Below are 15275 nucleotides of genomic sequence, written 5' to 3'. Positions count from 1 at the left end.
GGTACTCGGCTGGTACCAGGTGTTACCTCTTGAAAAACATGCTCTCCTGGTATCGGCAATCTAAAAACAGCTGGTTTGTATGGAAAGTTAGTGTTCAAACATTGCATACCTTCAGGCGGGCAAAATTACCAGGTGCTACCTCTTCCGTGGATGCTCTCCTGGTACTATGCATTCGGAAACTGGTAGTTTTCGAAGAAGTTTTTCTCGACCAACGGGAAAGTTAGTGTATAAAAATTGCATACTTTTCGGCGGTTTTCGAACAAAATTGCTGTACCAGGTGCTACCTCTTCCGTGGATGCTTTCCTGGTATCGGCAATCTGAAAATAGCTGGTTTGTATGGAATTTCGTACCAGCCGACGGGAAGTTTGAGCGAGATGAAGGATGCTTTCCGTTTCATCCATCTCCCTTACACTAGCGATCGCTCTCACGGGTTTGATAGTATGCAATGCAATAGTGATGGGCAAATTTATTCCACGGGTGTCACCTCTTGTAAAAAATGACTCCTGGTGTCGGAAATCTGAAAACAATTGTGTGCGCGGCAACGGTATAATGGTTGTTCGCAGTTGACAAGCCGATTTTGTCACTTGACAAATTTGTCAGCATTTTGTCAACTCTTGTGGCCCTGCACCTAATGGATCAAAGAATGTTATAAAACATGGTCAATTGTAGAAAAAGTTCAATAAGTAAAAGCTCACCACAGAAATCAACCGTTCTTGTTTTGTTCATCGCCTAAAACATAAACATGAGCGAAACAGGTTTCTAAGAAATTTCGCTGAATGTTACCGAAGAAGTAAACCGATTGGAAACTTTACCTTGGGCGAAAAATCGTAGAAGGCGTAGGACTAATCAGGAATCATAAATGTACGTAAATCGTAGAAAATGTGATCCAAGTAGTGGCGTTATGGTTCTCCTTAGCGCATACAAACGATTACAGGGCTACGCAACAGAACTCTTTCAACACAACTACTTGACCTAGCATTTTAGTTTTCAAATGCTAAAAGCTATGCAAATCTATTAGTCTGAATAAGATTCAACAAACCTTATTATGTGTTGTGTACTTTTTTTTCCTATATTCGTGTGTTTTTCTTTATTTGTCGTCAGTAAAAATATATTTTGTTTATACATATATTTACAGCCTTGGTTGCTTCTTCTCACCCACGCGAGCACCACAATTGGATGAAGTAGCAGCAATCGTTTTGTGTTACGTTTGAGGATCGTGTCTCCTTGTTCCGTTCTTCCGCTGTGTACATTGAGAAGCATTCAAAAGCTTTAGCGTTTCGCGGGTTGTGTGTGTGTTGTTTTTCGTTCCCTATTACCGTTAGCCCTATTTCATTATCTACCCTTTTTTATATATTTTTTTGTTATTTTTCTTCACTTTTAAACAATCATAATCAATTCAACCTTCGATCCTATTTCTCTGAACCATTCTTCCCTTTTTTGTAGGTATAAATTTCGAAAAAAAGGATTCACATTCACGCAGGTGTTTCTCTTGTAGAGAAAGTTAGCATAATTCGAACGAAAAAAAAAAAACAATAAAACACATTTTACACACTTGACAAATCATCAATCAAATTCCCCTTGGTGGTATAATTAGCGCATTTGAATTAACACAAACAGAAACACGATGACAATTATTAAACACACCACCAAATAAGAAACGATAGACTTTACATATAGTTTTGGAAGAGTACCTTCTTGCCAATTAATGCTTTTAAGGAGTTTCACCCTTTTCTGTTTTTTGCTATTTCTATTTCCCAATTGGCAACTTGTTTGCCTTCCGTTTCTCTATGTTTCCCAATTGAAATAAAACCTATTCGGCGTATATACGACGTGTGCTTATCATTGCATCTTAACACACATCCAACGGATCCTCCGAATGCCCGGACGCGAAGTGTGTGGCGCAGAGTGTGTTGATCCATCATCAAGCTCACTGGAGTGACAAACGTCGCTACATTTTACGCTACGATCTCGTTCTCTTTTTGTTAGAAGATGTAAAGATGTCACTTTGACCTGCGCACATTACAATATTGGGCTTAACTAGATATACGTTTAGTACCCCCTTCGGTGGACGCAACGACACCTTGCGATGTAAATTAACACCGAACAACGCTGCTCTGCCCGAATTACTACCGCACACTACACAATCGTGCTTTGCAGGTCATCGGATTTGACGCTCTCTGGCGGGTGAGAAGATAACACACGCACGCACCGTGCAAAGCGTGCTCAGAAGTATATCAGCTTGGCATCCGAAGGACACTGCTCCATGGGGCAGTAGGGACACTTTAATCTGAAAGTATTGTTCATGCTGTTGGTGGTTAGTGTTTTCGTACGAAAGCAGGGGGAAATAAGCATTAAATGGGGCACACATCGGACGTGAAGGAAATAAAGAGGAACGTGTTTGTGTGTCACGTGTGGTTGAGTGACAGAGAGAAGTCACACGTGTGCGAACATCGATGTCGTCATTTGGTGGCACCGGCGTCCGCGATCGAGATAGAAAGAGAATGGAACAAGAAAAGTAAAAGGTGAACAAGTGGTTTTTAAAGCAAGTAACATTTCATAATTAATAAGATGGGAAACAATTGTTTCACACAAAGGAAAAGAGCAAAACAAAAAAATGGATTAACAATCGGGAAAGGAAGGAATTGGCAAATCGGTTTCAGCTGATGGAAAGTGCCTGTATACTTACATCGGTCCATTGCTAAGTTTGTTGAGGGCATCGCGAGATATCACGTGTCCACATAGCAGCTTCATTGGCGGGTTGTCTTCCGAACTCTGCTGGCGCAGAATCGGACACGCAAAGATAGAGTGAAACCGGTTCTCTGGCTCTAAGTCAATTTCGATCTGCAGAAAATGGAAACATATTTCAGTATTTAGTAGAGCGCATATTTTTATATCAGCCTAAATTCGAAATAAAATATTACATAAATTATGTAAATATATTTGAGGCCCAATTCTTAAATTGATATCAGTTCGTTATATACCTTAAATAATATGAGAAATTCAGATTCAACAATCATTTTCAAAGGTCGAAAAGTTTGTTTTTTTTTTGTCATAAATATATATTTTTTAAATCTGGCTTGTTAATTACTAAATATTGGTGTTTTCTTTAGTATATATTTTTTCAAACGTAACTGCATAGGAAGCGCTTGCTTCGGGGGGAAAAGGCATGTTTCGACTTCAGTACTGTGAAGCAATAAGAAGGAGTGCTCCAGTAGTTCAAACTGATCGTTATACGAGACTGCTCGTTGAAAGAATTTCTATCTATCTTCGAAGCATTCAGATTTTAGATTATTATTAATACTAAGATTTACTCGTTGTGGCAATAACTTCTTTGGTTAACCTCTTAAATGTGTAAACTGTAGATTATTTTAGCCCAAAATCGGAATTTTATGAAAAAGATTCAAAGTGGCACTACAACCTCACTAATTTTACACGCACCTGAATAGGCGGTCCTGACTTCGGCAGGTACTATGTCTGAGTGTACTTCGCAACTTAAACTTAAGTTAAGCTTTTAGTAAGTGATACTTTAACATGCAGGAAAGAAAGTGAAAGCTAAACGGACATGTGTCATACTTACAGGCAGCTCATCACGACCGTTCCATATGCCAGTCACCTGGCGGGACATCATCACCTGTTTGAGATTAAGCAAGGCGGGCAGTGCGGTACAGCCCGCATTAACGATCACGGACAGTGGTGAATCCTTGTTGATGCCCAACAGTTGGCAGGCATCCTTCAGAAACACGTCCGCCGTCTCGATCCACATCTCGGGCGCAGTGAGGTACTTATAGGGTGAGTTGTGTATTCCAATCTGCAGATAGATGAGCGTACCCATCAGGATTTGGATGTCCTTTTCGAAGCGTCGCACAAACTTGGCAAAGTTCGTACGGGCGTACGCAATCGCTTCTGTTTGGGCCTGTACGCCACCGTTTAAAATTTGCATAAACGCCAAACGGTGCAGCTTAAACTCGAGCGTGCTATTGCGCGCATCTAGTTCCGCGGAATAGCGACCAGCCCAATCGAGCGCCGGTGCTAGATTGCCCGTATGAATCGCTTCCCAGATACGGTGCAGCTCGGCGTACGGTTCCGGCACGATGTCTTCCGCCGGCAGACCCGATTCCTTAATCAGCGCGTCCGCCACATCATCCATGCCCTGGCGGTAGAAGTGTTGGGCCATAATTTTGTTCAACAGCATCACATTTCGTTCCGTCTGGAACACGTCGGTACGCGAGGTGGCCGTAAAGTCGGCCACAAAGTTACGATCGATCGCTTTGCCCACCTTGCTGACGGTGCCGTGCAGATCGCGATGCTCCGTCGTGAGACGGTGCAGTTTGTCCTTTGTCTTCGTGAGTGCCTCATTCAGCACATCGACCTGCCCGGCCGTGACCTTATTGTCCGGGTTGCCTAAAAAAACAGGAGATGGATTATACATTTGTACTGGGCGAAAAAACAGACCGCTTTTTACCTTCTGCGATTGATGACCGAAGCTTCTCGATGAGTGAAATCACATCGCCGATGATGCGCTGCGAGTGGTCATTAATAGCGGAAAATTTGTTAATCACTTTCTCCACCTCCTTCTCGACGGCGGCACAGGATTCCATCTTTCGGCAGGCTGATTCCCGGACCCAAACTTGATCTTTGCTTTGTGTGTGTTGGTGTGATGCTACTCGATAGCGCTCAGCTGTATGTGGGGATTTTAAGCTTTTCGTTTCCCACTGGAAATGGGTCCGTTTTTCCCGTCAGCTCGTGTGCGGGACACTACAGCAATATTCGGTGGTTAAAGCGTTGGTGAAACCAATGCTTCTTTTTCAAGCAACAGCAGCAAAACAATACACACTTGCACCAGTGCTTTCGCCAGCCGCTCGTTCACTCATCGATGTGTTATTTATGCTTTCTTCTCAACGTTTCGTTACCTTATTGCAATACACATAATACAGACAACAAAGAAGTCGCAACCTGCTCTCTTGGATCCAAACCTTCCCCGGCCGTGTACTACCCAACACAGGTACCTTCCCCACCTAATTTTCACGATGGCAGTATAATAACGGAACCAGACACGTAAATAACGCAGTCCTACACATCAATCTCTCACTGTGGCACTTTCCGTTGGCCCTTTTTTCTACACGAGTTGCGTATTACACTGTCCTATTGGTAATTGCGATACATTTTACGCCACTGCTATTGTTGCCATCTTCATCGTTGTGCGCAATTTCGACGAATGCACTGTTCCGGTTTTTCTTCCAACTCACTCACTCTTGGTGAAAACTTGATCTTCTGGGTTCTTGCTTTAAAAAATCACCACCAAACGAGACGATTTTCCGCAGCAAGGATTTATTTTCCCACAATCATCCACTTTCCATTCAAAGATTTCTTACTATTATTATTTTTATTGCTACACTCGCTGTGTGAAGGCACAGTGGTTCCACCGGTGGACCTGATGACTGAAAGCTCGTTAATATGAAATACAAATGCAGGGGTTTTCCATTGATGTGCTAATTTAATCGGGAAAGTTAAATTAGTACGAGACGATTCATTTTAGAACAATAAGTCTTCAAATCATCTGCTAAGAAACACGTTCGTTTTTTCTCTCGTTGTTTCATTTAATTTGTTTCCGTTTACAAAACTCTTAACATTATACTCTGCAAAATTACAGCATAACATTGTAAACTCTCTTCATAGAAAGAACTCTGTTATGTGTCTGAATGATACGACAGCTTTCCAAAAACTGGGGCTGTAATCTTGCAGAAGATTTATCTCTATCAGGTAAAAACTGTCTTTCTATGTTGACGGTTGTCTAAGTATCCAAGGCACTCATCTACATCTGCTTGGTGTAGACAGGAAATTCTGAATTCTTCATTGCTTATTTACTTATGCGGCACTACAACTGCTTCTCGGGTTTGGCCAGCAACAGGAATCCTCTAAACCTACAACAGTCGAGCACTGTCGTTTTTGCCAATACAAAATCCCAGCCATTCTGGCGGACGCACAAGAATTGATCATTGATCAAGATCCATGCCTCCATTCTGTTAAAAAGTATTTTGACATACACATTTGAACATTTGAAGAATAAACAAGCTTGTCCATCTACTTGGCACAGATCCTTGCTGATAGCAAAGGTCTCTGAGAGTTTTCCATCCACCATCACCTGGCACCATTATTCGTACTAGTCTGGTAACTCTGTCCGTGATTTCTACCTTAATTTGTACGTTATCGGTAATTCTTATATTCTGTAACAAGTCGTGCACAAAATGGTTTTTCAAAAATGATGATCAATTTTGGCATCGTTTATTCGACGTTCGGTGCAATGCAAAGTAATGGTATTCATTTGTACACGATCCGGATCCGTATCCGTAGACGATCCGAATCGGTTCGGATACATCAGTAGGTGAAAATTGGGATTTGTAGGTTCACCGATTCCGATTCCGGTATGCGCAAGAAAGCCTACGCGACTCCGACCCGTTGTTACAGTGAATGCGAGTCGCAATCGAATCGGAGATACTTTTGTTCTCTTTTACCTACCAGAGACGATGAACCCACTTACGCCTACGGTTCCTTACACGGTACGGTAGTTAAACCTATCAAATTACATAATTCCATACTATTATTATTTGCCTTATCTTTCAACTATAAACTTGTCCAGTAGAAAAAAAGTCTCACATTCTGCGGAATACGGTTGTCACTTACAGAAAGGTAAAGGGGTCTGTCTAATACTAGCGTAATATCGATCGTGGTCATAAATAGAACAGTTATGCGTATGACGTCTGCCCATGATTCGATTCCGTTTTACGGATATCACAATTGGATGGCGGTTTGTTCGGTAACTTAAACTTTTTATCCCTAAAAGCCCCGTTGATTTTAAGCAGGTGCAGGAAGCTATACCACGTGCTGTTCGTCATTAAGTTTAGGGGATTACCGATAATGATGGTTAGTGCTTGGGCACGTGTCAGCACCACATTTAGGCGCCTTGGATCGGCCAAAAATCCGATCGTTGTGCGATTCGAACGTACCGTTGAGATTATGATTACAGGTTTCTCGCGTCCTTGATACTGTTCCGCCGAACCAACCTCGATGTTATCGAACCCGAGTAACGCAAGACCATTCTTAAGGAACTCCGTCTGAAAACGGAGAACAAATTTGCAACCACTGTGCGGTGAAAATTTTGTTTAGGTTTAGATTAATTCAATTGCAGCTGTACCTGTTTGGAATAGGGCGTTACGACGCCGATGTCTTCCTGTTGCATGATACGACCGTTGATTCCGTCCTTCATCAACAGTTGCACATACTCGTACACTTTGTTCGCCTCCTGCACATTCCAATAACTGAGCGTAATTGAGTCCTGTTGCATATAGCCAATCACAGAATGGAATACCATCGGAAAGTTTAGATTCGGCAAAAGTCGCCAGTTCACTGCCCAGCTCGTTATGGCGGGTGCTCCCTTAGCGCGCAGTTCGCCTTCGTAGAACTGTTCGTTGGAAAATCTAAACAGTGCGCGGTGTGAACGGTAGTTGTCCAGCAGTTTCGTCACCATGTGCGGGTTGTACTCGTTATTATTCATGTCTTTGCTGTAAAGCGGTAACTCCATCAGGCGCTCCAGAAGCGAAACATCGTGGGGAGTGTTTTTCAAATAGGGCATCCGCGTAACCGGTCCCAGTTGCTTCGGATCGCCGGCCAGCACGATGCTAGCGTGCAGCCTTTTGTTGCGACTATCCGTGCCAATGCATCCGATCGGTACGAGTGCGGACAGTTCCTTGCAGCTGCCGCACTCGTCGATGAAGATGTAGTCGTACATGTTTCTAGCAACATTCAGTTGCAGCAAACGACCACAATTAATGACCGTGCAGACGAGGATGCGGGTTTGTGTGAAATCTTCCATTGCGGGCGTTTCGTACTCACCGCAGTGCATGTTCGACACCTCTATTACGTTTAAATCTATCCCGTGTATATCCCGTTCCGCGGTGAACGAAAAGTAACGAAAAATATCCGAATGATTCACGTACTTTAGTAACCGTTTTGTCAGCTCGTTGCAAGCGTAATTAGATGTGGCCGTCACAAGGATGCGTGATTTGGGACGTAGCTTGTAGATCTGCAATACCGCCTCCACAATGGTGTAAGTTTTACCCGTCCCAGGCGGACCGAAAAGGATGTACGGCGCCGGATAGGCCGTTCGGTTGATAATGTTTTTAATCGCCTGTTTCTGACGTTCGTTGTTAGCGATAGAATCTTGATACCACTCGAATCTGCAATAATTGCCACCAAAAAAAAAACAAATACTGAGCTAAAAAGCACCAACAAATCGTTTAGAAATACTTACGTTGTAATCGGTTCTTCCTTGAAACCATCCTTGTTTTTTTTTGGTTTGGTCGCTACCGGGGCGGGAAAAATGATACGGTTCAGATCGAGATTGCATAGATAATTAAGCGCCATATATTCCATCTTATACTGCGTACGGTTTAGGGGAAAAGTGAGCTTTAACGAGGACAGCTTTCTTAGTGGAATTTCAGTTTTGATGATGAAATGCGAACTACAATCGATGATGTATCCACGTGTTACGCACGGCACATTGGATTCATAGAATACGTGCACGTGCGAGCCAATGTCGAGCAACACGGGAGGCACTTTGAACTGTTCGATAGAGAGCAGGTACTCCTTCGGGGACGTCATTTCATCCAGCGTAGCACTTTCGATCGTGTATCGCAGCATCTGAAGGTGGCTATCGAACTCGTCGACCTGATTCAGCATGCGCAAGTATTCGACGTAATTTGATGAGTTAAGCGGCTCCTCGCGGTACTTGCTGAACCGTTCCAACCACAGGCTTGCGTTGCGACTGTAGTGTTGGTTGGTCAGAAACCCGTTCAAGTAAACATCTTGCACGTACTCTGGCACCTCGAACAATGGCATCTTTGATAATTGAAGAGGACGGCTGGAAGGAAACAACAATGGAAAAAAAGTTATTAGCACTGTCAGTATTAAACAGCAGAAGCAATCCGCCGGCGGATAAGATGCTTACCCGCGCGGTTTTCTCGGCATCAGCTTGTGGATCATGACGGTTTCACGAAGCCTGTAGTTAGTGCCGAGCACGTGACAGAGTAGCACCACATGGTACGAACAATCCTCCTTTTCTCGGATCTGCTTTTCCATCGTAAACTCGTACCCGGACACCATGCGGATAACGCCTTCGTGCAGCGTGACACGCTTGTTCGTTTCGTAGTACAGAAAGATCGATCGCAGGATCAGCACTTGGGAGCACATGTTTTGGATGTTGAGTGCGAGCATCGAATCATCTATGCTAAATTCCACCGTCACTCGAAAGACTTGCTTCGGTACACTTAATGGCTTGCCATTGCGTCCAACATTTAACGAAGTTTCCACCCACTGGAGCAGACAACGCGTCCTACGAAGCTTCCAGAGTGTGTTTTGTTTGGTTGCTTTTTTCCTTCCTGCTAAAGTAAACATAAAGAATGATGTAGATGTGTTACGTAAAAAACTTGACAAAACAAAATACATATGTTCTACATAGAAAAAATATAAAACAAATTGCGTTTCTGAAAAAAAAATCTGTATCTCTCATCCTTTTCGAAGGTGGCACGACAAGTTGGACAAAAACAAGCGTGTATGGAACTGGTTTCAACAGGAGCAGTACACGTTGTTTGGATCGAAGTATGTCTGAGATTCAGGCAGAAGAAGCTCATGGAGAATTGATTTGATGAAGTTAGTTCAGACACTGAACTTCAAATTACACGCGAAATATTGTCCTTCCATGTCAATGTTGGTCGTTACGTTGGCGAAACCATTGCAGCATCCAATATTTCAGGTGTTGCATGATGAGGTGAAGTCTACCAAAGCTAAGGAAGAATGTCAATGAATGATGGTTGTGACAGAACATAGCAGGCTCATTGCAGTGAACTGTGATACGGCGACATATTGATAGTGGAACATTTGACACGTTGCGCAGAGTGGTTTCAACGAAAAAGTTTTTAAAATAAAAGCTTCCAGTAAGCAGTAGAATAGTCGATCGATGGTTATAGTCAATTGTCAATTGTCGATATTAGAAGCTGATCCGGATGCAATCAACGCGGCACAACTGCATAAACTGTAGACAAATATGACTCACTGTCAGGGGCTGTGACTCACATGTATAAACATGTCGATAAGTACATGTAAATTTGGAATGGGCGAAAGTCCATCATAAACCCTCTACCGAAGATAACAGAACCTGTCGTAGCCAAAAATTTCCATCCCATAAATAAATTAAATATTTTGGAAAAGATACTGGAGTTCTTCCAGAAACTAACTGGAGTACTTAAAGAAAAACTGGTAGAATACCTAACCCAAAACCACCTTCTAATTCTGGAGCAGTCGCGCTATTGCGAAGGCCACTCCTGCTAGACAACACTAAATCTGGTATTGGCTAAGCGGAAAATGTTTATGAAACGGAAACAGATAACATTTGCCGTCTTCTCGTCGTCTTCAAACGAGCTTTTGAGACCATTTCGAGGGTTTTATTGATCAAAACTTTAAAGGAATTCGAGATTTGGGTCACAAAATGAAGGTAGAACTCAAAGAACATCTTATGGGGGTGAATTATCTGACCCTATTCCATACATGATCAGAATAGTATTGAATATTTGTGAAATTTGTTCATAGTAGTTATATTATTTTTTAAATATCGATATTTATTTACCTATGTGTAGTAATTGTCAAAAAAGAAGCATGTAATTATGTCATTGTTTGTTAATCGTACGTCAACACCATTCTGGTAATGATGATGAAAACCAAATAAAAAAGATAATAATCGAATAATTTAGTCTACATAGTTTTAAGACTCGCTCGCGTAAAGGGGACTTTGTTTGATTCTCTCCTAAGTTCCGAAGCTTCAATAGATAATCGGCATGAGAGGCTTTCTTTAGTACAATGAGAAGTCGGTAGGGAACTCCAGCTTGAAGCACTGATTGGAAAACCCGTCAAACAGTTCCGGAGTGCCCCTATCGCAGTGATTGCATGATATACCAAAGTGGTGGTGGAAAGCACGAAGTTCGGTTCGTTTTCCTGCTTATAGGTGAGATGCAAAAACAAGTGATCGGATAGTGGCCGATCAACGACCGGATGTGCAGGTTGAAGAGCCGTGGGAGGTTTTTCAATTTGAGCATTATCAACGCGCATCGTCCGCACCTTGGAAGCACCGATTATGATAAGGACAACTGTTATACGCAGCTGAAGAGGGAGAACGACCGTTGCCCACAATATGACATCAAGATTGTCATCGGAGACTTTAACGCACAGGTAGAACGGAGGGAGGCATTTAAACCCACAATATGAAGTTTCAGCGCCCACCAACTGACAAATGACAATGGTCATCGCCTTGTACACTTGGCCTCCTCCAAGCACATGACCATTCGCAGCTCCTTCTTCCAGCACGCATTTCGTTTCAGTTATTCCCGGAGATCACCACAGCAGACATATTCCCAGATTGACCACGTTCTCATCGATGGAAGATACTTCTCGGATATTATCGACGTACGGACGTATAGAAGAGCTAACGTCGACTCAAACCATTTCCTTGTTATGGTTAAGTTACCCCAGAAACTGTGCGTAGCCAATAACTTGCGCCCACCAAAAGAATCCACACAGATCGGCTGAGGCAAGCTGATGTGGCGAGAGATTTCACGATCGTACGATGTCACGCTGCCGGAGGACACCAATACCGAGGTGATGCCACTCAATGACCACTGGCGTATGGCGGAATGCTCCAGCGTGAAAACCGTCAAAACGTGGAAAACTATAAACGGCTCATATAGGACAAGAAGCACAGCTTCGAAAAATCGGACGAGCAACTGTTGCAGCAGCTATCTCAGTCAGGGGAAACTCGCAACTTCTACGGGATGTTGAATGCGGCACGAAACGGTTTCATCTCCAATCTTGTCGGACGAGCGAGAAGTGATCGATAGGTGGAAATGCTACTTGGACGGACACCTGCAGAGCAGAGGAGAGCAACATCATGATAGCCAGAATGACGATGACGTAGTCCTCCCGCCATCCTTGGACGTAGCGTCATCAGCGCCGATAAACAGTTGAAATGTAACAAACCAGCTAGCAGCGAACTGTTCAAGATGGGACTGGAGAGGCTTGCCGTTATCATGCGTCGGCTGATTGTAAGGATTTGGAAACAGTAAGAACTAGCGGAGTGGAAACTGGATGTCATACACTAGTGGACTGTGCTAACTTTCGAGCCATCGCAGTCCTGAATGCTGCATATATGATTCTGTCCCGAATACTCTGAATGCTGACGGTGGCGAAGGCAGGAAGGATACGATGGCTGGGGCACGTGATGTGGATGCTGGACTCATGCTCCACAAGGAAGGTGTTCGCCTGTCCATCACGAGGCGTTAGATCAAGTGGATCAGGATCTGTCGGAGATCGGGTGCAGAGGAGGGGGTAGAGGAGGGAAGCCATGGACCGAGTTTAAAACAAACGGATTGGTGACCTAGCCATATCAGCACGACGTGCTCAACTGTGAGCGGACCGAAAAGAAGAAGAAATAGTCAATCCCACACCGATGTTGGTATAGACATCATAAATTCAATTCTTTCCTATTTAGTGGAAAGTTCCTATGTGACGGAAACAAATGAGATAAACCCTAAATTGATGGCATGATCAGCGACTTTATTAACAAATAGCGTCCTAGGCAGGTATAAAGTGCAGATAGCTGACAACACTTTTAAAATCATCCAAAACCCCTTAGCACGGATCATCCCCCCAAACCTTAGCACGGACAACATTAATGTAGATATACGTGATATAATGTGCTGACTGCTAACCGATCATTTTATTCAGATGGAGTATTGGCGTTGCTGCGACCGCCAGAAGGGCTGGAATATTCGATTGTTAGGCGACGGCGGTTGATCGTGTGCAGACAAAGACCATGTCATTTATATACTTTCAACTTTCAAGAAAAGTCTTTCTGAAAAATGGGAACGACGGTTAATATAAATCTTGCCCACAGAAAGAAACAGTTGATTGTTTGTTTAGACGCACACTTATCAGCCAGCCCGTAAACCGTTCTAGCTGCCGACGCGGTTAATATTTACAAACGATGAGCCACTGATTTCAGAACGATTCCTGCAACATTGTGTTTGGTGCCATAGGTATGAGACGAGCGAGATTCAGCATGCAGCATGTTTAGCTCAGCATATTTCTCTGTACGTGACGCGCTGGGCGAGTGGCAAGTGTTTGGAACCAAGGCGATACAAGTGACAAGTGGTTGAAACCCTTGTCGAGAGTTGTTCCCCTCGAAGTTGGTGGATCATGCGACAATAAAAATGGTGTTGGGAATCATGCACAGTGTCCAATATTGTTGTTGCCACAGTCGTTGTTTACCATTTGTGCTGCAGTGGAGGAAGATCAATCGTCTTTTAATGGAGCATATTTTGTTTCGCCAGAAAGCTCCACTCGTAGAAAACAGAGAGTATTTGAGCTAGGCTCAACATTCAGTTCGTACGATTTAGACCCTACGCTATTATTATGTTGTGAGCGTCTATTAATTCTGCTTGCGATTTAGTGGCATTTGATAGAAACCCGAGATTCCTTTAACAGATCTCTCTCCTGATTAGTTGTGTAAAAATAAAGGAATGCGTTAGCAACTCATAGATAGCCGGAAGGTTTTCATGGAAACGTGAGAAGGTGCGAGCAAAAGAGATATCGCAAAACGCGCGATATAAACATTCTTCACTCTGCTTTCGAACCTTTTTGTTTGGAAACCAGCACCGTTTCGCGCATTCCCTTTGTTTCACTATCGTCCGCTCAATTATGGACTGTCCCGTGCATAGAAGAAGCGATAAGCCGATCCCCAACATCCGTACGAAGCTAAAATATGAAAACAACTTTACGGTAAACTCATTCATGGTTTGCTTGGAACATAATCTATACTTTTCATTTTAGCACATTTTTTTTCTGTTCTAGTCTTTATATCCGCTGCTGCATCCTATTGCAACGTGCTTTAACGTGATGTGTGAACGAAATTGTGGCGCACAAGTAGGCTGAGGCTTAATTGCCTACTATGACGTACTACTGGCCGATTTTTTTTATTTATCGGTAGAAGGGTCGAGCCTATCTTACTTTGCCGATTTAACGGTATCTGATTTTTTTTCACAGAAATCCTAAAACACGCCTTTGTGTGTTCGTAACGCATAGCTGTGTGCAAGAAAAATGCACATTCGCAACGGTCAACAGCAACATAAACAATATCTACGGACGGTACATCCCCACCGAAACGCGAAATCTGCCATGACTCATCACCAACTTCCGAGAATTCGCGAACTTTTTTGCACATATTCCCAGCGAACGGTGATTGTTGGAAGTTTAGATTGAATTGAAATAACGTATTTTAAGATTGCGCTAGGTAACAGATTGAATCGCTGCATTCATAAAACTTGATCGTGCCTGTTCACTACCTTTATTGAAGGTTACACCTTCGCCAGCCATGATAATGCGGGTTCTGATTACTATCGGATACTTGAAGTTTTTTGTATCGATAGCGGTGCACACACTTCACAGCAATAGAACACTTCACTGTGGCAACTGGTCAACCACAAAACCGTTCAGCTAACAACACAAAGTTGATCTGTGGCCGTTGTCACATTTCTTCGCATGTATCTCCAGAACTACGACGTACCCGTCGAGAAAGCAATGCCGGCACTGCACTAACACGGTTACAAAAGCCGCGCCAAGAGCGGCCAGAGCGAATATACGCTAAAGAAGTATATGCACGTCGGCAACATGCGTGTAGGCTTTACATTCCCCAGCTAGCAAATGGGAAAAATAACAGAAACAATTGTTTTCTAATTGTATTACAGGTTTTGACAAATAAAAAAAAATCAATTCCACATACAATATTACACGAATTGTAAAAAAATAGAGATTCGCGTAACTCGAGTGTCGTGTAACTCGGGAAAAGACTGTACATAACAGATGGTATAACAAATGCAAATGTAAATCTTTGTTCGTATTAGTTCTTCTCCTGTTGTGGGAAGCAGTATTACTCCTTCTATGCTGGATAAACTCTAAATTTTCCCTAAATATGCAAAGGCAAATGGTTAGAGATTTTGTTGGCAGGTTTTGCCAGGATAGCTATTATTCTGAAGTACCTTAGCGATAGGTACTTCCATATTTTCCTCGGTTTGTTCCCATAAACAGTACAGTTTAAGTACCCGTCGATCTGTGGAATGGACAGGCACATAGAAGTTAGTGATATAAATAAAAAGTCTAGATAGCCAATATATGAC

At 43.0% G+C, this 15275-nt stretch overlaps 2 protein-coding genes across 3 annotated transcripts; both read right to left on the bottom strand.

Moving 5' to 3' along the window:
• Window positions 1-1052: 1052 nt before the first annotated feature.
• Window positions 1053-5362, bottom strand: LOC128309857 (E3 ubiquitin-protein ligase RMND5A). Of its 2 annotated transcripts, none has more exons than XM_053046340.1 (4): window positions 4436-5362; window positions 3578-4401; window positions 2687-2841; window positions 1053-2287 (listed from the first exon to the last, which is right to left on the bottom strand). In XM_053046340.1, the coding sequence occupies exons 1-4, from the start codon at window positions 4596-4598 to the stop codon at window positions 2224-2226; spliced, it is 1206 nt and encodes a 401-aa protein (XP_052902300.1). In that variant the 5' UTR covers window positions 4599-5362; the 3' UTR covers window positions 1053-2223. The 2 variants fall into 2 exon arrangements, with proteins under 2 accessions (XP_052902300.1, XP_052902299.1); XM_053046339.1 differs by having other exon boundaries at window positions 1053-2305; window positions 4463-5362.
• Window positions 5363-5588: 226 nt separating this feature from the next.
• On the bottom strand, window positions 5589-14571 carry LOC128297018 (putative helicase MOV-10). The gene is made up of 5 exons (XM_053032568.1): window positions 14445-14571; window positions 9005-9437; window positions 8309-8917; window positions 7193-8234; window positions 5589-7112 (listed from the first exon to the last, which is right to left on the bottom strand). Exons 1-5 carry the CDS (start codon window positions 14473-14475, stop codon window positions 6744-6746), a joined length of 2484 nt encoding a protein of 827 aa, XP_052888528.1. The 5' UTR covers window positions 14476-14571; the 3' UTR covers window positions 5589-6743.
• Between the last annotated feature and the right edge of the window lie 704 nt (window positions 14572-15275).

This window comes from Anopheles moucheti, chromosome 2, assembly GCF_943734755.1.
Source record: "Anopheles moucheti chromosome 2, idAnoMoucSN_F20_07, whole genome shotgun sequence".
Lineage (NCBI taxonomy): Eukaryota > Metazoa > Arthropoda > Insecta > Diptera > Culicidae > Anopheles > Anopheles moucheti.
Note: the sequence above shows the minus strand (reverse complement) of the source record. Positions and strands in the feature narration are given on the sequence as shown.